The sequence below is a fragment of the Chionomys nivalis genome, chromosome 3, assembly GCF_950005125.1.
Source record: "Chionomys nivalis chromosome 3, mChiNiv1.1, whole genome shotgun sequence".
NCBI lineage: Eukaryota > Metazoa > Chordata > Mammalia > Rodentia > Cricetidae > Chionomys > Chionomys nivalis.
The window spans coordinates 115,216,491-115,242,052 of NC_080088.1; the positions used below are offsets into that span (position 1 = coordinate 115,216,491).

Here is a 25,562-nt window from a genome sequence, read left to right on the forward strand (position 1 = left end):
CCTCCCCGTGCCTGCCAGGAGCCACCCTCCCCGTCCCTGTCAGGACCCGTGCTCCCCGTCCCTGTCAGGAGCCATGCCAGGATCCTTACTCCCCGTCCCTGTCAGGAGCCATCCTCCCCGTCCCTGTCAGGAGCCATGCTTCCCGTCCCTGTCAGGACCCATGCTCCCTGTCCCTGTCAGGAGCCATCCTCCCCATCCCTGTCAGGATCCATGCTCCCCATCCCTGTCAGGAGCCGCGCTCCTGGTCACTGGACTCAACTCATCTAACTTCATACCTTGTCTTGTGCCTTTGTGACTCTCGAGTGAAAAGGGACCATTTCTGAGGCTTGAGATTGTGACTTTTGCTTAGTTTAAGAGGATGATCTCTCTCACTTCTCTCTTCCTTTTCTGCACCCCTCCCTGCCTCCATCTCTCTCTCCCCCCCTCTCTCCCTCCCTCCCTCCACCCACCCACCCCTCCCTACCTCCATCCATCCATCCATCCATCCATCCATCCATCCATCCATCCATCCATCCATTCTTCCATCTATCCGGTAAGTATTTACTGTCTCTGATGTATCATTCTACTGAATGCATTTTTGCAACACAGAAGATGACCAAACGTATCATGTGGGGCTGCATTTTATTTTACAGCTATGGAGGGCATGCTGGGGGAGCTGATGGTGTAATACACATGTATGTTTGCCACCAGTAGCAGCATGCATGTGGAAAGTGCTCCAAAAGAAGTCACGTAGCGATGGGTTTCATCGTGATCACATGGACCTGTTGTGAGGCCTTGAGTCACTGTTTGACTTGAGCAAGCAGAAGCACAGATTCACAGCTAGGTGCAGGGGAGGCCTGAGGACCGTGAGGCAAAGAGCTGGGAGCAGAGTTCACAGCCGAAGGAACGGCAAGTGCCCAGGTCCTGGGGCGAGAGTGAACACGTGCGTCTGAGGGGAGAGGAAGTAACCCAAGATGGGTATGTGGCAGGAGGCAGGTGGTGACAAGGGACAGAGCACAGAGGACTTTGGAGGCAGCAGACAGAATGGAGTGTGCATTTGTTTGGTCAGTCTGTGGGTCTGTGTGCTTAGCAAGCGTCACCTGCTTCTACCCTGCAGGCATTGTTGGAAGAGACAGATTTGGTGGGGATGCACCAAGACATGGCCCTGTCCATCTGTCCATCATGAGACCTCCGTCTACTTTGTGGGTTGGCAGTTCAGAAATCTGGGGAATCCAAACTCTCCTGAAATGTTTGGACAAGAGTGACTTGATTTCCTGCCAAGTGCCCTCTATGGGGTGGCCTCCTCTCAGGAAGCCCTGTCCTGTGGCCCGTTCTCACTCCAAGTCCCTCTCTGAAAGGAGTTCTCCTCTATTTTCTTTGCTCTGTGTTGCCTCGAACCCTGCAGCACCCCTGCCCCGAAGCAGACTCATGTGAAACACCTGTGCATGCATGAGACGAGTTTCATATCACAGTGAAGGAATTCTAAACGCAACATTGGGCACCGTATTTTTAGTTTGCAGGCGTGGCCTGTGCCTAGCGTGCCCCACTGGCCACCTCACATTGAAGTCCAGCTACTCACCGTCTTTGCTATGACTCCTTCCAGTCCCTCCAGAAGGTCACTGTGGCCCTCCATGCACTTGACCTTACAGGGACTAACTTTCCATTCTACCCACTTAGCACTGGTTAGGAGATGAGTCAGACTGCAGTGATGGACCTGAGAATAAAGCCCTTGCTTTACTCTTCCCCTCCCCTTGAAGAAGAAATCATAGTCAATTGAAATACCTAATGAATAAGTATTACTAATAGTTAATAGTGTGTTGTGTGCACATTAGATGTTTAAAAATATTTGCTGAACAAATTCCAAAAGAGTAGGAATTCCCCTCTAATTGGGAATATTTCCCACTCTCTTCCTTGAAAGGAGGCCAGATAGGAACATTTGGGTTTTGGTTGATGCCATTATGTGTTTTGCCTTGTGAGCGCCCAGCCTAGTGTAACGGTCTACACTGTGTTAGGATAGGGGTAAGGGACAGGGGCTCTGGCCAGCATGTGAGTGGCTCAGCTGAGATCCTATTGAGTTAACTGAAGAACAAGGTAGGAGAGTCACTCTTGGAGGAGACAGAGCTCCCTGTAATTAAAGTCCTGGTGGCTGGCTGTAAAGGGAAAGTCTGTTCTGAAGAATGGAGAGGAGCTGAGTGAGGCCCCAGAGTGGGGAATCAGGTTATGGGGGAGAAAGGAGTGTGTGTGAGAGAGGCGGGGGGTGGGGGTGGGGGTATAGATGATAGCTAGCTAGCTAGAGACAGCGAGAGGCGTCTGGCCGGCTTGTGAAAAACACCGGAGTTGGTACTATAAACAATGGATGTCCAGAACAGAAACAACGTGCCTTTCTCCTTGGCTCATGTGTTTTCTTCTGCTTCAGGCACCCCACACCACTCCCTGTTTGTTCAAGTCTTAGAATTGTGCCTGATCACCAGCCCTGACCTCCCGTCAGCCACACAAAGCCCGCCTCTCGTTTCCGAGCAACTGGGACAACACGCTACCACTTCACTTTTGCTTTGTGGGAAGAATGGAGAGCGCACTGTCTGAGAGTGAAGGTCCCAGGCCACCTGGGGCTATTGCTCACTGGGTGTGTGGTTTGGGTGGTACATTTCATCTTTCTGGGCTTCAGTTTCCCCATCTGTAATGGGGGAGATAAAACTTGGACCTAACTCAGGATTGCAGCATGATTTAAATACATAAAACCAGTTAGCCCCAGTTAGGGTGTCTGATGTCCAGTAAGGATTCAGAGTCACTGTCCTAGCTTGATCTCTGTTGGAGAAGGGGGAGATGCTTGGACCACACCCTTCAACTGTGAGCCAAAGCAAATCTTCCCTTCCTTAAGATGCCTTTTGTCAAAAAAAAAAAAAAAAAACCATCACAGCAACCACAAAAGTGACTCTGACATCATCCCGTTCTCTTGGGTCAGGAACTGGTGTCTGGGAAGACTTATGAACGAGTTTAGGATAAGGACAACAAAGAAGACATTTACTGGGCTTCTGGAAAATGAGGGACCACACAGGGAAATCTTTCACCCTGGCCTTCTCTGCCCCTACGGTGTCATGGGAGGATGAGATACTGGTAATAGTTGCAGCCCTATTGCAACCACGAGGACAGCCTGCAACCACGGAGCATCATCACAATGGGCGGGGTCATCGCAATGGGCGGGGTCATCGCAATGGCGGGGACAGAATCTGGGAAGCAGAGCTGAAGACGGAGCTATGCAAGCCATCTAAACTCCTGGTGGAGCTAGCTGACAGCATCCACGCCGTCCGCCACACCATTCAGTCAGGGGTCATTTAAAGCTGTAACACTCCTGGTAGTGTATGTCTCCGTGATAGAGCGTTTAGTTTTTCACAAAATAAAACACAATATGCTAAGAACATCAGCTCCTTTATTGGTATCATCATCATTGTTATTATTTACTGTTATTTTCCCCCTGCACAACAGCACAATTCACACAACAAAGACACACACATCCCCTCACATACACGATACCACTAGCCTGCATGCCAGGCTGTCTGGCCTTTGCTTGGTTCCTGGTAGAGCTGCTTGGACACAGCTTTCTGTAAAAATCTGACTTGGACACAGGGGACACAATAAATGGAAACCTTAGTCGGAGAATCAACTGAGGGGTTTCCGGAGTCCACAGTGATGATAATTTGAGAGCCATGGGGTCATGCGGTATATATTTGTGTAAGGAGCAAAAGGCACTGTTTTGTGTGGCTGATAAATCCCATATGGGGATATAAGACCTGCCTATAACTTCTCCTAGACAAAGAGTTTAGAAACACACTGGGGTGAGCCAGCAGGCCCCATCAACCAAGCCACACATTAGGAGAGCCCAGAGCAGGGATCTGGGTGATGGGAAGGTCCCCAGAGAAAAGCAACCCTCGCATTCGCTGCAAGGCAAAGACGTAATATGAAATGTTCAGTCCCCATTTGCTTGCTTTGCAACTATAGACGGTGCAGTGTCTTCAACAAGACAAGATGAAGGAAAATCCTCCCAATGCTTTTAGCTAACGCAACCAAGCAAGGCTGGCCCATTGCGTTACCTGTGGAGAAACCTATTACTACGCTATCCAGGGACTCTGCGGCCATTCTCTTCTTCCTCCCATCCCCCAACATCTGAGTTCTGCTAAAGTAGTGTATGTACCCTCAAACCAGAGACTCCCTGGGACTGGGGACAGGAACAAAGAAGGACCAAGGCTGAAGTCTTAGGAACAGGTGACTTCTGGATTGTCTTGGGGAAGCTCATGGTTGAAGCTGCTCTCTCCAAAGGGTGAGTAAGGAGGGACTTGGGGAGCTTCGATGATGAGCAGACCCTCTGGGGAAAGTGAGGCAAATACGGTCACTGGGTCCACTTCTGCGGGAAGCCTAGGAGAGGGAAACACAAGATCTTACTCATCTGTTGTTTTTCACACAGCTGAAACAATTATCTTCATTGGCAAGAAAATATTTTTTTGCAGGGGAGCAAGTGTATGTGTGTGTTTGGTATATGTTTGTGTTTGCATAGGTGTGTGCATTGGAGCGCACATGCAAGCGTGTGTATGTGTCTATTTGGTACATGCATGTGTTTGCATTGGTGTGTGCATTGGCACTCACACACATGTGTGTGTGGAGGCCTGAGCTTGGTGCCAGGCTTCTTCCCCTATTGCTTGCTATCTTACTGTTTGTGTCAGGGTCTCTCACTGAAGCTGGAGTTCATTGATTTGATAGGCTGACCAGCTTATGAGCTTTAGGGACCCGCTTGTCCCCATCTTTCTAACTCTGGTTACAGATGTGCGCTGTCACACCTGGCTCTGATAAGGATGTCCCGATCTGAACTCAAGCCCTATGTTGCCATCTTTAAGATGCTGTGGACAGCATCATTTAAGCTTCCACTTCCCAGATCATGAGACTCGGAGGAAGTCAGGCAGGCTAGACAATGCAGAAAGCGTCAAGGTGGGACTTCTGTTCTCAAATCCACTTTTCACGAGGATTTAGGAGGTGGAAGGGGACAGGGTTCACATAGCCCAGGCTGACCTTATGACCTTGAGCTCCTGGACCTCCTGAGGACTGTGACTGGAGGCATGAGTCACCACGCCCAGCTCTAAGGTTTAAAAATATTTTTCTTTCTTATTCAGAGTGAATGAAGCTACCCAGTATATGATTTCCTCAACAAACCTAAAACCAAACCATGAAGGCATGTTAATGGTCTCAGTGGGATGCTGTTACTAGTAATTAATAATAATAATAATAATAATAATAATAATAATAATAAACATGGCCTTCTGAGCACTGTCAGGTGTTATACCTGACTTGTCTATTCACATTCTGTAGCTGGGAATCCTGCCAAGAAGGTTCTATTACCACCTCCCGCCCCCAGACAAGGATACGTTGAGACTCAGAGTTGTGAGCTGATTTGCCCAAGGCTGCACAGTTCCCAGTAGCGCATGGACTCAGAACTGAAATCTTGGGCTTCAAACAGCATGTTCTCCTGCCTCCCTGGCACTAGCCATGTGAGGGCAGGGCAAAGGAGCCAGGAGCTTCCATCACCAAGAGACCTACCTTCTCACAGGCCAGTCTAGCTCTGCCTCTTGTACATGCAAGGAGTGGTTTACCCACTTCTGAATGTGATCATGACTCTCCCTGGGGGGCCTGGGAGTCATTTCCTGTCATCAGAAGCCCGAAGCCATGCCCATGAGCCATACCCAACCAAAGCCACCGTGCCAAATCAGAACTATGAAGATCAACAAAGGTGCTTCTAAAAAGCTCGGATGGTCGCCAAGCCAAGCTTTGGGAAGCAAGAAGACAAAGCCTTGCTATGGGCCTCCCTCCCTCTCACTGTCAGGGAGGGGTCAAGTCTCTTTAACCATCTGCTGTGTGCCAGCCAGTGAGCACCTGGTACAATCACAGCGTGGGCTTTGCAGGCTAGGAGAGACCTGTGTTCAAGTTCTGAAGCGTCTCAGCTGTCAGAATGTGAGCAGATGACCTGACTTCTCAGATGCTATTTTTGTGTAGGGAAAAGTGTCAGAATAGTATCCCATGGCTAGGCCAGGGTATAAGGATGCCCTGCGGTCACCGGCCCTGCATGGTGGCATCCTGACGGTGGTAGATACTTGAAGGCAAGTTGCACAGGCACCAGAGCCCAAAGACCTTTCTGCTGGAGCAGGAGTATGACCATACATATGCAGAAGCTGAGGCCTAGAAGTGGGATGATTTGGGTCTCTCACCAGAGTCTGAATTCCAGGTGGGAAAAGGGAAGGTAGATCCCTCGGGCCCTCATTTGCATCTGAATGACCCCCCGCTGAGTGTTAAATACCCCAGGCACCTTTAGGACCCGGAATTAACTTCTTCCCTTTCCCACTAAGAGCTGGCTTAAAATTTGGGCCCCAGGACAAGTGACCTTATCTAGGCAGAGGGCCCAGGGTCAGCCTTCTGGAGTTTATTTCTCTCACGGGAGTCTTCCTTAAGGATCTGCTAGGGGAGAGAATTTCACTTTATTAAAAGTGAGCTGATCTTAGAGGGAGAAAAGCCCTGAGCTGGTGATGAGACAGGAACATAAGTTTATGAAGCAGAGAACAGCCAGGACAGCGAGGACAGCCTGTGAATGTTGTGGTCCAAGCGCCCTTAACCCAGCAGGAAGGTCATGGGCTTTAAAGGTGGAGAGACCCATGTTCAAATTCCACGGTACCTCTTCTCTTTCAGAGACAGTTTTCCTGGCTTACTAAATTGTATGGTGTGTTGTGTGCGCCTGTCTGTCTTCATATGTGTGCGTAAGCATGTGCAGATCAGGAGTCAGCAGTGAGTATTGTTCCTGAGGAATTGACCAGCTTGTATATTATTATTATTATTACAATGATGATGAATATTTGTTATTTTTATTATTACTATTTGGGACCGAATCTACTAAAGGGATTTGGGACTCCCTGATTAGGCTGGCCTGTCTGGCCAGGGAATCCCAGGGATCCTCTTTTCCCTGCCTCCCCAACCCTGAGATTATCAGCTCAGGCCCCCACACTGGGATTCCTTCCCTGGGCTCCAGAGCTGGTGCTAAGGTCTCCTGTGTGGCAAGCACTGTACAGACCAAACTAGCTCCCCAACCCCCAACTCCCTGTTCCCCTTCCTCTCCAGCCCGACAGCCACACCCTATGCCCTCCCTTGAAGAGTCTGGTTATTTTAAAGTCCACACAAAGCGACATTCTTTGTCTTGTCTACGTCATGAGCCTTACGGTCCTCAGCTCCTGGTGTGGTCAGATTTCTCTTTTCTTCTGAAAGGCTTTCTAATAATCCAGGTCTATTCTTTCCCTGCATCCCAATTCTATCATCCACCCCTCAGAACTTTAGTATCTTCATCGACAAGGAGAGTTTAATAATCTTAATGGTTATTAAGGTTAAATAGAATTGGGTCTGCAGACCTCATGGCCGCTGGCTTATCACAGATGTCAACAAAGGACTGAGCAGATCCCTGGGAAGATGTGAGCCGCAGAGAACAGGGAGTGCTCGGCTGAGCATCCTCTCTACTGCTTTCCGCATCCTGTTTCCTGTTTTCTCCTCTAAGCTGGGGGTAGAAAAGGGCCTGCTTCCAACCTGTTAAGCACCTCCAAAACTTCTCTCTGGCTCAACCCAAACAGGCTTCTGGGATGTCCTCTCAAGCCCAAGGCATTCACTGGAGCACTTCGCAGAGGTAGAATCCTCCAAGGACCCCAGGCTTGGCTGAAGAAATATTTCTGTCTTCTAAAGACGGACTTTTCCTGGGAAAGGCCATCAGGTTCCCTGATGCTGGTCCAAGGCTTTCCCAGTCTCCAGCCTGACTCCTTGATATCTCCCATCTGTCAGAGTCACTCTTGCGTGATTCTCAGGGAGCCTTACTAATCCCCACCACTCAACATTTCATCCTGGTCCCCCCAACTCTGTAACAGCTCCCTGTGGGAGGGAATGCAGGGGAGGCAACCTAGGAAGAGTTAGTTACCCAGGTCGCCCGAAGCGACCCATTAATTTTATCTTACTATGGGGAGGGGGTCTCTATACCAAGGCTAGGAGTCAAAACTCAACAAGTAACTGGCACAGCCCGACACTGACCGTTCACAATGGAAGGGTGCACGCTGTGCTGATGGAGGAAGACACAGAGACCCTCATTGTTTGGGTGGTCCCAGGGATACAGATGTAGCTCAGTCTTGAATCAACTTTGCTTGGACCTCAGAGAGGGAGGTTACAGAGTAGATTAAGTTGGGGGAGACCTGATATAGGCAGCACTATCCCATAGACTGGGGGGATGTCCAGAAAAAGGAGGGGAAAGCAGAGTGCCCCCAGAGTGCAGGTGCTTTCTCTCGTCTTTCTCACTACGGTGCTGTGTGAGCTGCTGGCCTTCCCCATGCCACCCTCCCCACCCCGATGGCCTGGAACAGTGAGTCTGATACAATCCTCCTCCTCCTCTGTTTTTCTCAGCCATCTGTCACAGCAGGTCGGTGTGTAAACCCTTCAGCAGCTGAGTAGCTGCGCTAGCTTCAGCAATTCGAGCCTTTTCTGTCTAGTTGCTGACTTGCCAGAGCTCCTTCCTGCATGGCCTCAGAAGTGTGGGAATCCACAGGAAGCTGGCATGTTTTGTATTGTTTGACACAGGGTCTCCCTCTGTAGCCCTGAATCGCCCATAAAGCCTGGGCTGGCCCCTAACTTGTGATAATATTCCTATCTCAGCCTTCGTGGTTCTGGGATTATCAATGTGAACCACCATGCCCAACTTTGGACAGTGTGTGTGTGTGTGTGTGTGTGTGTGTGTGTGTGTGTGTTGAAATCTGCTGATATGAGTGTGTGCGCCTGGCATGTGGAGGCAGGAGCAGGACATGGGCTGTCTTCCTCTATCATCCTCTGCCTTGTCTCTTGAGGCAGGGTCCCTCACGGGAAGTTCACCGTTTCAGCTAGGCAGGCAGGCCACTCAGGATCTGTCCTCCTCTGCCCCACAATGCCAGGGTTACAGGCACATAGAGCCGTGACCAGCTTTGAACATGGGTGCTGGAGATTCAAACTCAGTTCCACATGCTTACAGAGCAAAAGCTCTTGCTTCGTGCGCCACTCCCACCCCCTGTACATTGTTAAAGATGACTGATTCACCGTGTTCCTGTTAGAGCTTCTCCTCAGCTCCTCCCTGTTTGTGACTGCTCCCTGAGCTGGGGAGTGATACTCTGAAAAGAGAGACTTCAGTACCCTCCCTCTCTTTCTTCTCTCTCAGTTCTGTTTGATCTAGAGGTTGAGCTGAGGAGAGAGGTGAAGGTCACAGATTCTGGCAAGCCAGGGAATGTAAGAAGAAGCTGCTTGGTATTTGCCTTATCGGGAAGTTTCCAAGGGCTTCCGAGAACCGTGGGGTGCTGGGGCCGGGGTCAGGAAAGGGCACAAGTATTCGAAGACTGGGTTGCAGACTCAGAATTCAGTTGGTGCAGTCTCTCTGCCACAGTATGTCTTTGCCAGGGTTAGTGTGGCGCTCAGACACAATCATGAGACTCGTGGAGACAAACTGCCCGTATGAGGCTCCCTAAGGCCACCTGCCACTGCCTGCGAGGATCCTGAATCAATATCCCTTTACCAGAATAGGCTACAGCAGCAGAGACCTGCTTGTGGCATGCTAAATCCTTACGATAGACCTCAGCCTAGCCCTTTGATCTACAAGAGAATGACTTCCCCCAGAATACACGGAGGGTTTGCCATGCATCTTCTTCCCGATGTATACCCTCACTGCAGAGGTCAGGACGGTGATGACTATGAAAGACCTCAGGGTCAGAAATACACCCAGTGAGTGATGCTGACTGGAGAGCCAGTGCGTGACAAGCAGCTGAGCCTCTAATGCAGCCAGCATCCTCCACTGGGCCTTCTCTCCCTCCGGGGACTGCCAGTTAGGGGATGTGGGCATGCTTCACCGGTTCAGCTTGGCTGCCTGCTTGCTGCTCTCTTAAGACCAAAGCTGACGAAAATCCCTCCCTTAGGTCAAACTCGTCCTTTCTCTAGAGCAGTGTCTCAGCCTCCAAATTTCCATGACAGACGAGAGTGATCCCAGGAAACAAAACGACAGTTCGAATCAATAATTTGAAGCACACAGATATTAGCTTAGCTGTAGTGGCAGATAGCTTATTGGAGGAGTCACGGAGATGGCTCAGTGTGCAAGAGTGCTCGCTGTGTGCATGAGGATCTGAGTTCAAATTGTCAGCACCCATGATAAAAGCAGGCGTGGCAACATACACTTGTGACCCCAGTGCTGTGGGAGAAAGAGGCAGGATTGGTATGGTGCACACACACACATGCACACACACACATGATAGCACATGCACGTGCGCGCACACACACAATCTTATTAGAGCCACTAGGAGTTAGGGGTGAGTGGTCTTACTTTGACAGTGATTGGTACCCTCCTGTCTATGTCTCCTATGTGGGTAAGCATTTCAGTGCCCAGTATAAGATGGACGAAACGTTTTGGCTCTCTGTTCCCACAGGGCACTAAGTCAATGAGATGATAATCTAACTCCCCCACACACACACTTGGGGACCCCAATTGCAGGTTTATTATGACAGCTTCTCCCCTTGAGGTATGAGAGTTCGATTCCTTCCTCAAGTGTATCTCCCAAGATCAGGACCCCAGAGTTGGGTCCTGCCTTAGTGCCTGCCTGAGGGCCACCCTGCAAAGTACTTACTGGATTTTCTTGGTGAAGTTCTTGGAGACAATACCACCTTCCTGCTGCTTCTCTTCATGTTTGCCTGGAAGACAAAAGCATTGTTATGTGTCAGAATCTATAACCCTTGGGCCTCATTCAGGATTTGGGCTTAAATTCAAATCCTGCTCTGCTGTTGCCTTCTTTGGTAGCTTAGGAGTGGTATAGCGTTCAGGCTTTGGCATAGAGACTCAAGCCCACCTCCCAAGTTGGCAAAAGCTGGGCTAATAAGATGGGCAGCAAAGAGGACACTGGTGGTGTTTTGTTGATAACTGTTAAATGGAGACACCTGTTCCCTCGCTTCCAGCCTCCCACTTAACTGCCAGCCCCGAGCCGGCCAGCAGGTCCCAGGAGCTGGCATCGCAGATCTACCAGCGAGGTAGAAGGGAGAAACAAAGCTAGGGCTTCTTGGCCACCCAGCACCCTTCCCTGGCTCTTGGATCAACTTCTTTCTCCTGTTGTTACTGAAGTGTAAACTAAGGTCCCAGAGTGGGTTCAAGGTCACCCAGAAGGTGCGTGGCTGCTCTGGCCTTTGACCAGTACTCACCGGGTCAGTGCCAAATGCTATGACCTCCTGACCCTCTGCCCTTGGACTATCCAGCCCGGAAATAGTGCCTCCATCTGCTGGACATCCACCTTCTCCTAAGGGACCTCTCCTCAGAGAGGGAGCCACAGAACCAGAGAGGCGAATTCCACCGCCAAGCCTCTTAGGGGCTCCTTCTCCCAATTATGGAGATAAAGATGAAATTACAAGGTTCATACCAAGCTGGCTTTTAAACTGCAGTACACCAGCAAATCGTGATCCTCTCAACCCTCCTCATTCTTCAGCTTCTTTTTTAAAAATAGGGTGTCTTAAATTTCTCTTTAAGCAAACAGGATTAGAGCTTGGCTCGGCCACCTGTCAGCACCTGTCTTTTGCACACTCCACTCCTTTCTGAGGTCACATTCCAGAGCCCAGGCCCCACATTCACACTCAGGAGGCCTTCCCGAGGAGCTTCAGAACCTGGACTATAAATACCCAGAGGGAATGCAGCATCTTATGGAGGTCCAAATTGTCTTAAACTCATCATTTACAGGTGATTGCATTAGTAATACTTTGTGCCGTTAATCATTCCTTTAATAACCTTTTCTGATTACAAGATATTGCATATGGATGTTAGAGGGTGTAGGAAATAAATTTACAAAAAAACCCACAATCTCTCATAGTCCCCTCCCCCTCCCCAAGGCTATCATGAATAAAGGGTTTACATCTCCAGACATAGAAAACGCTCCTTAAAAATGTATGGATTTTCTAGAAAACAGTCATACATCACACATCCTTCCAAAGGGGTCATTCTGTGCACCAGTTGGAAATCTGTTCTCATCTGGCTGAGAAGTTATGATTACTGGTCCATTCTCCCCAAATACTCTTGGACAGCGTGTGTATGTGTGTGTGTGTGTGTGTGTGTGTGTGTGTGTGTGTGTGTTGGGGAGGCCACAAAGTAATACTGAATGTCTTTCTCAATTGCATATCTGCCTTACTATTTTATTGCCTGTTAAATTAGCTTATTAATTTTGCGTGTTTGGTATGGGTCATGTGCCACGGAAATCAGAGGAGAGCTTGCTGGAATCGAATGTGATGGCCAGGCTCGGGAGCAGGTGCCTTTCACCCGCTGAGCCATCTTGTGGGGCCTCCACCTTCAATTTTTTTTTTTTTTTTTTGATTTTTCGAGACAGGGTTTCTCTGTGGTTTTGGAGCCTGTCCTGGAACTAGCTCTTGTAGACCAGGCTGGTCTCGAACTCACAGAGATCCGCCTGCCTCTCCCTCCCGAGTGCTGGGATTAAAGGCGTGCGCCACCACCGCCTGGCCCCACCTTCGATTTTGAGACAAGGTCTCTCACGGCACCTGAAGTTCACTGAATGGTTTATGCTGGCTGACCAGAAAGTCCCTGGGATCCTCCTGCCTCCACCTCCCCAGTGCTCAGCTACTGTGCCCAGCTTCTATGCAGATGCTGAGGACCGGAACTCAGGACTTCCTGGTTTTCAATGGCTGTATCATATTCCCCTACAGACTCCATAATGGCTTCCTTAGCCAGTGTCTTACTTTCCGGCACTGACGAGGCTTCCAACGATGGAACCCTCCCATCTCTCTACACTAAAAATCCTTGCAACTTGATCTTCACACCCAGCCCAGTGACTTCTGGGATCTGAGTCATGCTTGACCTATATTGCTCTGTGATCCTTAGGAAAACCATCTGATTTATCCTCCCAAGACGTGGGGGAAAGGTATCCTGACCGAATCCACTTTGAAACTGCAGTGTCAGGAGGCCAGAACTCTCTAGTCTGTGAATGTGCTGTCAACCCAAGAGGTTATTTTGTGCAACTCTTTGACAGTCATCCCTCTGCACCGGCGTGGGCCTGTGGCCACAAGAGCACTGTCTGTCCTCTGGTCCCCTCCCTGAGGCCTGGGCCTCGGAGAAGCCTGCTTCCACTGGGGATAGGCCAGGGCCTCTGACTCAGCTCTTCTGTACCCAGTCCTCCTCCTGCTGGCCTGGTGACCGCTGGAGGCAGCGATAAAGATGACGGAGCATGAACAGCCAGCTCACACAGACATTGCAGGCTTTGAGTTTGCTCCGCCACTCTATCTACCTCACTGCTGTTTTGCATCTGTTCAATAACTGACGTGAAATGGTGGATGCTTTGTACTAACGTCAGCATTGTGTGAGATAATCTTGCCTAACAGTGGGCCAGGTTCAGGGAGGCAGGGCTCGGCTGTAATGTTCGGTGGTGTCAGGCATATTGACTGCATTTTTGGCTTGGGATCCTTTGGACTTATGATGGGCTCTCTGGGGTCCTTGTCCTACAGTAAGCCAAGAAACAACTGTGTAGTGTGGGCTCGGTGTCAACCGCTGTTCTCAGCAACCTACTTATGCCAACTCCTTTAACCCGGGACTTTATCACCACCACCGTGTGGACAGAGAAACTGAAATTCAGAGAGGTTCCGTAAGTCTGTGGCCACACCACCCTGAACACGCCTGATAAAGTGACATGCCCGAGGCCAAACACCCTGAGTGATGGGGCGAAGGGGAGCCTGATGCCAATTCCTGCCCAAACATTCCTGACACGGCTCCACCCTTCTCTGAGCCTCAGCTTATTCTTCTCTAAGATGTTCTGAAAACCACATCACTGGATCCCTGGGAGAAGCCATGAAGTGAGTCACAAAGCCCTTGCGAGCTGCACAGGTGTGAGCCTTATGGGAAATGGGGCTTCTCAGAAGTCTGTGGATGCTGCCCATGTTCTGAAAAGGGGTGCAGGCTGGGGGGGGTTCTGAGCAGGAAAGGCTCCAAGATTTCCATAATGAGGGCCTATGGTGGGGAACAAGTTGCAAGAGGGCGGGTCATCTTGGCATTTCATTTGCATATCATTAGTACATTACTTATTGGATATCTGATAGTGTACCAACAAATCTTCATTTATTAGCTTGAGTTCTAATTTACATTTTATGCCATCAAAATGTTGTATTTTTGTACATAGAGGAAGAAAGGATGACTGTACAAATAGATCTCTGCCATCCCGGGACAACAGCGATCTCTTGCAGCTGGGATGTCTCTCAGGTACCCTAAAGTTCTGTGTCTGCACTGGGGCAAGGTGTGCAACCTAACCCATCAAGGAGAGGTGCTGTTTCCAGGGAGAGTAGAGGCCTTGGGACCAAGACAAAAAGCCTTTCCAGTCTCTCCTTAACCAAAGCGTGGCCCAGTAGTCCTTGAAGGGATCATTTTTGGCTGATGTCTGCAGGGCAGGGATGGGGGAAGGTGATGTGTGATGGAAATCGTGAACCCACATTTTCTAAACACTATCCAGGAGCGGGGTATTCCTACATGGTCAGATAAGATGCGACTGGCTCTCAGATCGTAGACTGCATGGAGAAGGGAAAGTTCTGAGAAGTCCTGGGCGAGGAGGAGGAGGAGGAGGAGAAGGAGGAGGAGGAGGAGGAGGAGGAGGAGGATTCTGGCTCATCAGGCCTCTCAGCGGGATATCTCAGAATAGCCTCTCATCCATTCCCCAGACACTCGGGAGCAGATGACGAGGCAAATCTGACCCTAGCCTCCTTCTTTGTGAGACAGCATTGAAGCTGAGCCCAAGGAGCTGGGAGGTGGGGGAGTCTAAGCAGGTTCAAAGTCAGAACTAGGGTCAGCCAGTGAACCTCTAGGCAGGCTTGGCTTTAAATATTACATATTGCCAGAGAGGACGCAGATCGTGCTGGGTGAGTTAGCCTCCCTGGGCCTCAGTTTCATTATCTGCAAAATGGACAGAGGTGGTATTACAAACCTACCCACACTCCTGAAAAAAACATAAATAACCAAGCAGTAAGCCAGCCTAGGTGAGCAAAGGTCCAGCCTGAGCTGCTCGCGGGAGAACAGAATCTTATTGTAAGGTGTAGTTGGGATACTGGATCTGTTCTCTGGCTTCCCCTTTGGAAGCTGCTTTTGCAGGGAGTTCCAGATCTTAGTTCTTAAACCCCTTCCAGGGAAGAAAGCTTTGGCACGCACCCAAGATGGGTTTGGAGTCTGTGGATCTGGGGTCACGTTAGCTGCACAAGTACAGGGCTTCTCTTTTGGTTTTAGTCCCTGTGTTCCCATTTCACAGACAGAGGCGTGGAGGCTCCATGATGCACCCTAAGCCTCTGGATCACTAAGGGTCCTGCCTGAGGTCTCAGCTGCCACACTCCACCTGCTAAGCAGCACCTTAGACGACAGGGTGTGGGCGTTCTGGAACCCTCTGCGTTAAACAACCGTAATTAAAACCAACAAGGGCGGGGTGATGATGACCTCAGTCTGCAGGATGCACTATTAACTCCATTTTACAGATGTCCTGGATGTATCATCTGCTTTTACTACGCTAGCCTCTGGGACAGGACCGGCAGGGAAACCGAGGCTCCTAGTCAGTACCCATTCGGCCACCTCACAGCTGGGCTGGAACTCGAACCCAGATCTCATAGAGCATTGTCCTCCATCATTCACTGGACCCTCCACACCATGGCCACCACTGAGTTGCTGTTTACAAAGACAGATTGCTAATATCCCAGGAACCATCTGCCATATAAATGCTGCCCCGTTGGAGGCTGCCACCACCCTTCCTAAAGACCCATGGGGACTTTGATGCCCCGAAAAGGAAAAAGACAGCTAAAGAGGAAGCTAGCCCAGCCTGCTGTGAGTGAGCAGCAGAGCGAGTGTGGGTTCACCAGCCAGTGCAGTGCCCACACCCACGTCAGCACGTGCCCCGGGGTGCCTGCTCCACCACACCCAAAGACAGGGCCTTTGATGTTTACAATTCTACTCCGAGTGACTTTAAGCCACCCATCCCCCCCTGAAACCCCGCTGAGGCATGTCCCTGCCCAGCTAGCGCCTGCAGCCGCCTTGCTATTGATTTTCTGGCTCACAGGCCCCGCCAGGAACAAGTTCTTTTTAATGGCCTGTTAATTGGGAGGGAGGCAGAAGAAGGCTGTGCTGAGGCCCAGCTTACCAGGGGCCAAGCTTCCTGTCTCCTCTGCCTCCCCCCCGCCAGTGTATTCTTTCTCCCAGAGTGCAATGGGGTAGGGAAAGCCTTGGGCCTAGTGCTGTGGCCAGGCCTAAGCACCACTCGGGACCTTTTGCTGACTCATCGTATGACCTGGGACAAGGCCTCCTCAGCCGCAAGATGGGAGGAGATAGTCCTGGGATGGAGGGTCAGCGGAAACTTAATGTTTAGGTGGTTTTGGGTGATGGTGGTGGCAGGGGGGTTATTTTGTTTGTGTCTTTTTAAATTGGAAGATTTTATTTCAGCTTAGAAACTTAAATAAATAGATAGGTAGATAAATTCCCTTCCATTCCTCAATTCCCAATGCAGCCTGGGTTGGAACCCTTCGCTGCCTTGAGCAAATTATGCTAATCTCTCTGATCCTCCATTTCCGAAGCCCAAAAGGGAAAGGTGCCTTCTCCACCACTTCCTCCTCCGGCTGTCCTAACACAGGTGCTACCCGAGGCCCGCGCCTGGGTGACAGTGCAAGGCACTCGCAGGTGTGGTGTTGTCCTTACCATCCAGCCTCAGTTTCCCCGTGACTTAGCACACACCCTGCTCCACTCCCCTGGGTTGTGGCTTTGGGGATGTGGTAACCCCCTTTTCCTGTGTCTTCAGAGTTCTCCGTGCATCAATCTATTCTTTATATTAATTTGTCCACTTCAAAATATACAATCTGGTCTCTGTCAGTTCTCGGGTGGGCACCGCGTCTCCTATTCAGACTCTGGCACCCACTGAGAAGCAACGTTGTCTCTAAAGATAACATTGTTGGGCTGCATTTCTCAGATCTGAGGTCACCTGTGCCATGTTGTATGTCACAGGTCTCTTCTACTGATGTTCTGTCTGGGAAGAGCCTGCGCGCATGTACACACACACACACACACACACACACTCCTCACTCACCTGACACTTCTACGTATCCATCCTTGGTCTTTACCATCAGCTCTTCCGGCTTGAAGCTGTGCACATTGACACACACTTTCCAGGGCTCCCCAGGGAAGGGTGGGGGGCTCCTGCCTTCAGCAGGCACTCCAAACCTGTTGGCGGCTGTAGGCCCCCGGGGCACCATCCCGGATCTTAGGGTTCCGGGCCAGGCAGAGGAGAGCCGAGGCAAAGCCCACTCAGGCCAAGGGGCAGTCAAGTCGTCTGGGAAGGGGTCCATGCCAAAGCCATCGTCCAGCAGGCGGGAAGAGAGCGGTGAGTCTCGGAAGGGGTCTCTGCGCAAGCGGCTTGGGTACGAGCACGGGAAAGGCAACTGCCCATCAGCCATGATGTCTGTTGAGCTCAGAGGGAGACAGAGGCTCAGAGAGACACAGCCACCTACCCAAGGTCACACAGCTAGGTGATGTGGCTTGAGATGGTTTTCAGAGTTTAGTCCTCCACTTCAGAAAACGCTGATCTTCCGTTTGCCACAAGCCCAACCATCCGATGCCCAGAATGGAGCTGGGGTCCTGGCTCACAAACGTGACCCACCAAGCAGGTTCAGCAGAATCCAAGAGGGCCTCTGTCTGTCCCACCGCACCAGGCTATCCGCAAGTCACCGGCCTCCCAGGCTGCCCAGGCTCCCAGCCAAAGCCCGCGGAGGTCTTGAGCTCAGCCAAGAGTTTAATAAACCTCGGGGACGCGCGCCTAGAAACTTCTCCTGGCTTCTGGGGTGGGAGCCTTCTATTTATTTGTTGCTGGGGGCTGGGGGCGGGTTTTGCAAGCACCTCCTGTCACAGGAGTATTCAAAGGTGATGAACCAGCCCCTGAGAATCCGCTGAGAGAACACTGGGCTCCGGGAGGGGGTGGGGAGCTGGGAGTGGCCGTGTCGTCCGAATCCAGCCAGCCTCTCCCGCACCCGCACTCTCTCCTTCCCGTACTCGACTCTGCCCCGCCCTCCCTCTGCCTCCAACAGCGTCCACTCCAGGCACTAGTGTCCCTGCAGGGCGCTAAAGCCAGACTATTAATAACCCTCGGCCTGGCTGAGTGCTCAGGTCACACTCTGGAAATACCAGCCCCAGAACATGTTCCATCTTGCCTCCCACCCTGGGGACCCACAGAAGAAGAGAGACAATGGCCCATTGGATTGAAAAGTAAATGGAATACAGTATGACCAGATTTCTGAGAATGACTGGCAACAACAACATGTCATAATTTTATAAAATGACACTTGTTAAGTTAAGGGAAAAAAAAAACGGATATTGTCAGGCAGAGTGTCTGTTGGAATAGGAAGTTCTTGGGGCAAGAGAAGAAACTGGGCTCAACTCCCGGCACTGCCTGGAGGCGGAATGGGAGTTAAAGGATGGGAAATGAAACCAGGGATCTGAGGGAATTCTGGATAAACGGACCTAACTGGTTCCTCTAAGGCTAGACTGGGGTGGCCAGACCTCACTTGAAAACTAGGGGAGAGCAAGCAACTGCTGTGGCCTGGAGGTGGTGGGACGGTCGTGGTCGTGGGAACCATGGGGGCTGCGGCTAAACTTGTTAAAACTGGGTAAAGAAGTTTGGTGTCACGGGAAGAGTCTCGCTAAGGCCACGTCTCTCCCACGCATGCCTGAGCTGCTTGTTTCCCACCTGTGAATGGGAGGAGAGAAGCCTGCTTGGGGATGTGTCCTCAGGAATGCATGAGGTCACGTGCTGCGCGAAAGGCTCTCAGCTTTCAGCTTATCAGATACGTACCATTTGCTCTTAAGTGAGCTCCCCTACCCCCACACTGATAGCTAAGGGCCCCACTACTCACTGTTCCATTAGGCAGCAGAGCAAACACTCATAACTCATCAGATAACCTTTCTAAATTTTTATTGGTTGGTTGTGGTACTGATGCATGCTGGGAAGCATGTATTTCACCGCTGAGCTGCACCCCTAACTATAAGAGCTGCCCCTCCTTCTCTAAAGTCACGTCATTGTGGTGGGTTCACAAACAAAATCATCGCACAGCTGGTTTAAACTAGCCACTCAGACCCCTGCTCAGTCCCAAACGCAACCCATCGCAGGGAACCTCTACACGGAAGGCGCACGCCGAAGCCCCGGAATGTCACTCTGTGTTTTAGGCTTTCCCTGTCACATGTCCACCACACAGGACAAAACAACAACAAAAAACAGTGACAAACTGGGGTTGAAACCAGAAAAAAAAACTGTTTTCTAACCTCTTTGATGACTCATGTGTCCTTGTCCTGCGTTCCATCCTTCCTCCTCATTGCCTAATATGACCGTCTCTTGGCGTCCATTCTAAGGTCACTATGCCGCCCTACTATGTCCTACTTGCTCCTCATGTGGGGATCCTAATCTGTAATACATATTCACATATATGTATGTGTTTATGCCAATATGCATATGTATGTAAGCGGATAAGGAAACCCCTTTACTTCCTTATTTTTTATTTTCAAATAGTGTCTCATTAACCTACATAGGCTGGCCTTGAACTCACTCTCAGCCTAGGTTGGTCTTGAACCTGTGACCTTAATGCTTCAGCCTCTGAGCAGCTTGGACTACAAGCCAAGCACCACCAGGGTAGTTTTATTTATTTATTTTTTTATAGTAATTACCGTAGAGATGTACTATTCTCTGGATGGGATATTAGTTCTGAACCCCAAATTCAGGAAGAACTGTTTCTAGAACCCTTTGTTCCTCTATACTGCTGGGGGAATGGATTTACAAATCTTTTAGCCTACTGGGGCCTCGGGTTTGGAGTTCCGGTCTTTGCACCGTCCTCAACAGATGTACAACTTGGGACATGTCCCTCTGTGGCTCTAAGTTCTTTATGGGGTGGGGGGTCGAGAAGTCATTTGTTAGGAAGCTCTTCTCATAAGAGGCAGGCAATGTTCGCAATACCATCTCTATTATCAGCACCCCATTTCTCAGGCGGGGAAACGGGGTGGAGAGCCGGCCTTGCACACAGCTCTGAGGAGGCGGGAGTCCTGGCGGGAAAGCTAATTGTTCTGAACCTTGGCTCTGTACTGAGTGGGTGGCTTAGTGGAGAGAGGGTCCCCTGTCCCGGTGTGACTGCGTGGCCTTGATGCCATGTGGGATGAGCTCATGGTGCCAGAAACTCTGAACTGACGTCATGGCTGGGCACAGGCTGCAACTGGGAGGAGCCCAGTGAGCCTGCAGCGAATTATGAGGATAAGTCACCCTGTATGATGAACAGGGAGAAATCTGGCCCTGCCTGGGACCAGGTGGGGGCTGGGGTGGGGCTCCTGAGTTGGTGGGATGTGGTGGGGGAGGGGCAGTGCTGTCTCTGAGTGTGTGTGGATTTGAGTGGGTGTTGTGTGTGTTTACGTGCTGCTGGGCTGTATTGATTCATGGGTGTGTTTGGAGGACGTGTTCTAAATGGTTTTCTTCTTTCCTCCCAGGCCTCTTCACACAAATTCGCTGAAAAATTCTAGAGGACCCAAGAGAAGGGTTGATAGCTGCAGGGACTGAGCCTCCATCATGGCCTGAGCCTCTCTCTCTCTCTCTCTCTCTCTCTCTCCCTCCCTCCCTCTCTCTCTCTCTCCTTTTCTCTCATCTTCTGTAGTCCAGGCAAACCTTGAACTCCTTCTATAGCGATGGTGACCTTAAACTCCTGACTTTTTTGTTGTTGTTTGTTTTTTGAGACAATGTTTCTCTGTGTAGCCCTGGCTGTACGGGAACTCTCATTGTAGACCAGGCTGGCCTCGAACTCACAGAGGCTTGCCTGCTTCTGCCTCCCGAGACCCTTTTTACCCCAACTTGATTAAATGCTGGGATTACAGGGGTCTGGAAAAGGAACCAAGGCTTGGTATGAGCTAGGCCAGCATTTTGTCACCTGAACCACGGCCTCAGTCCCTCTATTCTTACAAGATAGAAATAGTCACTTTAGCATTCACGGGGCACTTACCAGGTGCCACCTTCTGCCCTTGGCACTTTGAACTTAGCTTTCAACTCATCCAATCCTCCCCACAAAGTGGTGAGAAAGGGGCCTTTAGTGTCTTCATTTTATGGATGGAGAACCGAGCCATAGGCCGGCTGACTGATCTAACTCTGTGTGCCTCCTTAAGAGACAGAGCTGGAATCCTAACCGAGGCCCTTGGCTTTGACTGGCACAGTCTCTGAAATCAGATCTGTGGCTCACGTTTGTGCAGCACTGCCCATATACCTAGCTCACTAGGTTTTTGTTTGTTTGTATGGATCCAAGTCTTTCTATGTGGTTCCGATTGACCTGCAATTGCGATCTCCCTGCCTTAGCCTTCTGAGGGCTGGGGTTAGAGATCTACGCCACCACACCCAGCTCCGTCATTTTATCCATCACTTCATAGTCTTCATAGTCCAGAGAGGTGAAACCACTCCCCGGGTCACACAGTCAGTGGGCTGCTGAGCTCTCATAATAACTCCATCGGGATGATGTCACCCAGGCCTTGCCCTGTGGTCTTCTGTACCATCTGGCATCCTTTTCTGGGCTCTTGCCTCATTCCTGGGTCAGGCCAGCTTTCTGCTTGGGGAAATGGAGAAGTGAAGCAGCTGCTAATCCTGCTGACTGAGACACCTGTTGAGAAGATGACACGTAGGTACGGTGATCAGTAGACGCCACTGGCCATTATCAACCAGCTAAAAGCAAGGGGTCAGACTCCCCAAAGTCTGCGGAGAGGGAGGAAGCCCAGACTGGTTTTACTAGAGAAGGAGAGACTGTGTGTGTATGTGTGTGTGTGTGTGTGAGAGAGAGAGTGTATGTCTGAAAGTGTGTGTATGTGAGTATGTATATGTGAGTGTGTGTGTGTGTGTGTGCGTGTGTGCATGTGTGTGTGTGTGTTAGGATGTTAGATCCAGAGCAAAGACTGTGTCACTTGCCCGCATCTTCTTAAAACTTTCACATGGGAAATATCACAATTAATCTTCAAAAGAGACAATCAAGAGAGAAGGTGACGTCATCCTGAATTCCAGAAGCTGGAATCTCCCGGAAGAAGCAATGCTTGGAGTCACACAGGTGTGATAAGACAAAGACCCGCTGTCAAATGTGTTTTCATTGTATTGCAATGAGACCTGGAATCTTCCTCTCCTGGGATACCTAAGCGCCTCCTCCTCCATCCTCAGCTGTCATCATCAAAGATGAGGGAGGGTCTCTTGAGGGCACAGGTTTCTGGTAAGAGTTTTGCCTCCTGCTCCATCACAACCCCAGGGGCAAAGAACTTTCTTTGAGAAAGCTGCATGGCTCCTGGGGTTCTCCCACCTTCACTGAGACTCTAGGTCCAGGGAGAACCGAATCTCTGTCTTCTGTCCCTTCACCTTCTCAGACCCTCAGATGATGCTGATCGAGTCTACAGCTCATCTCTCGTTAGCAGCAGGCTTGGGTGTCCTGTTCCTATGCGGGGTCCTCAGAGATGCCTTGCCAGGGGCACAGCAGTGTCTGTGTGAGCATCTGATGATCTCTGGGTTTGGTTTGCCCTGCCCTGATTAGTGTGTGCAAGTCACGGGGCTTAGAAGCGTACTGAAATATCCATAGTGGGTAGAAAGATCAGAAGGTTTCCAAGAAATCTCCATTTTACAGCTGAGGAAACTGAGACCAGCCTCACCACCATTTTGTGGACTCTCAAGCCAAGTCTACGTGAATGTCAAACACAGATCTCTTTGCTCTGTGCCGTGAGGCCATGCCATCTGCTCCCCATGTGTGCCCAGCTGGATCCCAGCCCTCCAATCCCAGCCAAGCCCAACAACCACGGTTGACCTTTAGATTTGTCAGTCCATTTCTTCCTCCTTCTCCGGGACCCGATTTTCTGAAACCATCCCCCAGCAGGACAAATGACACTAGGTACACATTGAGACTGGGGAACCGGGCAGTGGCCTGAGAAGGGTCAGAGATGTGCCAGCTACAGGCACGTGCCCCCAGGGTGAGTAGCTGCTCGCAGCTGCAAAGACACAGTGCTCTACCCTGTCTCCACTAGTAGAGACGGAAGTACTGGATGGTCGGCTACTCTGCTCTTGTTCTTAAGCGCCTCTTCCGCATTGCTAGTTGTTAGTGACTCTCTGTCTTAGTCTGGGTCTGCTGCTGAGATAAAACACTGACCCAAACTAACTGTGGAGGAAAGAGCTTGTTTGGCTTATAGGTTACAGTCCACCACCAGCGAAATCCAAGGTAGGAACAACCTGGAGGCAGGAGCAGATGCAGAGATCATGGAGGAACTCTGCTTACTGACTGGCTCAACCTGCTTTCTAATACAGCCAAGGACCACCCACTGGCCTAGGGGTTAGCACTGCCTAGGGGCTAGGCTATGTCATAGAAACCATTCATCTGCTCACACACCTGTCAGGTGGAGGCAGTTTCTCAGCTGAGGTGCTCTCTTGCCAGGTGACTCTAAGTTGCATCAAGTTGATGAGGATCAACCACTGCGGTCTGCATCCAGGACACTGATACCTCAGCTAATCGAGTTTTTAGGGTGGTGCCATTTGGCTTCCCTGCTGAAGGACAGCAAATGGCTGTGTAGGAACCTAAATAGACCTGTGTTTGAATTCTGTCTGTTCTGCTGTTCTAGGTGACCAACTTAGCCCGTCTGAACATCTGTCTAATGTCTTGTAAAATGAGGATAAGAACATCACCTGATTTTTTATGATTCTCTAAAACAATAGTCACTGCTATGGTTTAGAGAGGCCCTCGGGTTTTAGCATCGGTTGCCAGGTCACGGTGCTATGGCAAATGGTGAGATCTTTAAAAGGTGGAGCCTAGAGGAAGGACGGCATGTCCTTGCAGGCGTGGCCTTGGAGGGGGTGTTGAGATCCTAGCCCCTTCTGGCCTATCTCTCCTCAGAAACCATGAGGTGAGCAGCTTCCCCTACCACAAGTTTGCTGCAATGCCATAGGCCCAAAGGCAACTAGTGGCTGAGAAACCATGGGCTGAAGCCTCTGAAACCTTTCCTCTCTATATTTTTTTTTCCAAGACAGGAATTTTCTGTGTAGCTCTGACTGTCCCAGAACTCGTTCTGTAGACCAGGCTGGACTCGAACTCACAGAGATCCACCTGCCTCTGCCTCTGCCTCTGAGTGCTGGAATTAAAGGCATGTGCCACCACCGCCCGGCTGAAACCTTTCTTTTTAGCAGGTTGTTTGCTCAGGCCTTTTGCCAGGGTGATGAAAATCTGGCTAATACGGCACCTGATATTGTCAGCATGTAGTCCCAGCATGACATGGGGAGGGTGGCATGCCGCGCAATGAACACACGAGGAGGAACCAAGGGAGGGTGTGATCTGCTCGTTTTTCCTTCATTCCTTTCTCTATTGCATGCTTATGTGTACAAACCACTAACCCGAAGACTAGAGATGGGATGGAGGAGGGGAAGCTCGGCTTTCATGAGTCTCAGGAGACAACCAAGCAGGTAGTTAGAATGGTTGCAAATACGGAAAATCTCTGTGAAGGGAGCAAGCTTTTGGTTAGCGTCCTCACTGGATTTTCTGCTGCTCCTGGTACTCCAGCCACAGAGGCCTCCTGTCTCGCAAACAGAAGAGTCAGGCACATTCTTACCTGAGACCCTTGCTCTTTCTGTTCCCACTTCCTGGAACAGTGTTTCCCAGGTTTCCAAACTCATCCGGTCTCTACTTACATTTCATCTACTCAGAGGAAGCTCCCCTAACCCGTGAGTGCCACATTGTCTCACACCTGCTTGCTGAGCTTGCTTCTTTGCACTTGCCACTAACTGGAATTACATTTTCACCTCTAATTCTATGTTTGTATGTCCCTCTCCATCAGCACGGAAGAGGAAGGAGGGCCGAGGGAGGAGGGAAGGGACTTTAATCTGATTGTTCATGGCTGTGTCACCAATACCTGGCACATAGTGGCACATAGTGTTGTGGTTGCCATTGGGCTTGTTTGTCAAGCATTTCCAGTTTCTCCTTCTGTGGAACCTGGTTTTCTCATTGCTGTGGCCAATTCCCTGGCAGAAGCAGTACGAAGGAACAGGGCTTCCACTCATGCTTCAGGGATACAGTCCACCGTGGCGGTTGGAGTCACGTGGCTGAAACCGTGGATACACGTGGTAGCCGCTTGCTACGGGACACACGACAGCCAACTCAGAGGGCTCAGCAGGAAGTGGGTCCTCCCAGAAAACTCATGTCCTGTCTCCTTGGGAACCTACTTCCTCCAGCTAAGCCCTTGAAGGTTTCCTTACTGCCCTAAAGTGTACTACCATCTGGGGACTGTGTTTAATATAAGAGCCTGTGGCGATGCTTCCTTGTGCCTCTGTGGTTGGGAGGAGCTTTGCAAATGCTTATGGCCAGTGAGTTGTGAGGAAAAAGGCCTACAACTCATGAAACGTCAATGTCTTTCAGTGCATCTAATAGTACAGTCGTCACTCTCACAAGGGATGTGAACGGGGCGCAAACCTTTGTCCCTTGGGACTCGTTCATTTCAGCAG

General features: G+C 50.4%; 1 protein-coding gene across 1 annotated transcript; it reads right to left on the minus strand.

The window, feature by feature from the left end:
- Positions 1-3,392: 3,392 nt before the first annotated feature.
- Positions 3,393-18,006, minus strand: Hspb8 (heat shock protein family B (small) member 8). Its single transcript, XM_057764896.1, has 3 exons — positions 17,130-18,006; positions 10,674-10,737; positions 3,393-4,389 (listed from the first exon to the last, which is right to left on the minus strand). Exons 1-3 carry the CDS (start codon positions 17,494-17,496, stop codon positions 4,230-4,232), a joined length of 591 nt encoding a protein of 196 aa, XP_057620879.1. The 5' UTR covers positions 17,497-18,006; the 3' UTR covers positions 3,393-4,229.
- Positions 18,007-25,562: the final 7,556 nt, after the last annotated feature.

Excerpts from the sequence above, each read along its gene's own strand:
- Hspb8 (XM_057764896.1), bottom strand. The coding sequence starts at position 17,496 with ATGGCTGATGGGCAGTTGCCTTTCCCGTGCTCGTACCCAAGCCGCTTG. Across the intron at positions 10,738-17,129 it reads TGGATACGTAGAAGTGTCAG|GCAAACATGAAGAGAAGCAG; the intron begins GTGAGTGAGGAG and ends TTTGTCTTCCAG. Across the intron at positions 4,390-10,673 it reads AACTTCACCAAGAAAATCCA|GCTTCCCGCAGAAGTGGACC; the intron begins GTAAGTACTTTG and ends TCCCTCTCCTAG.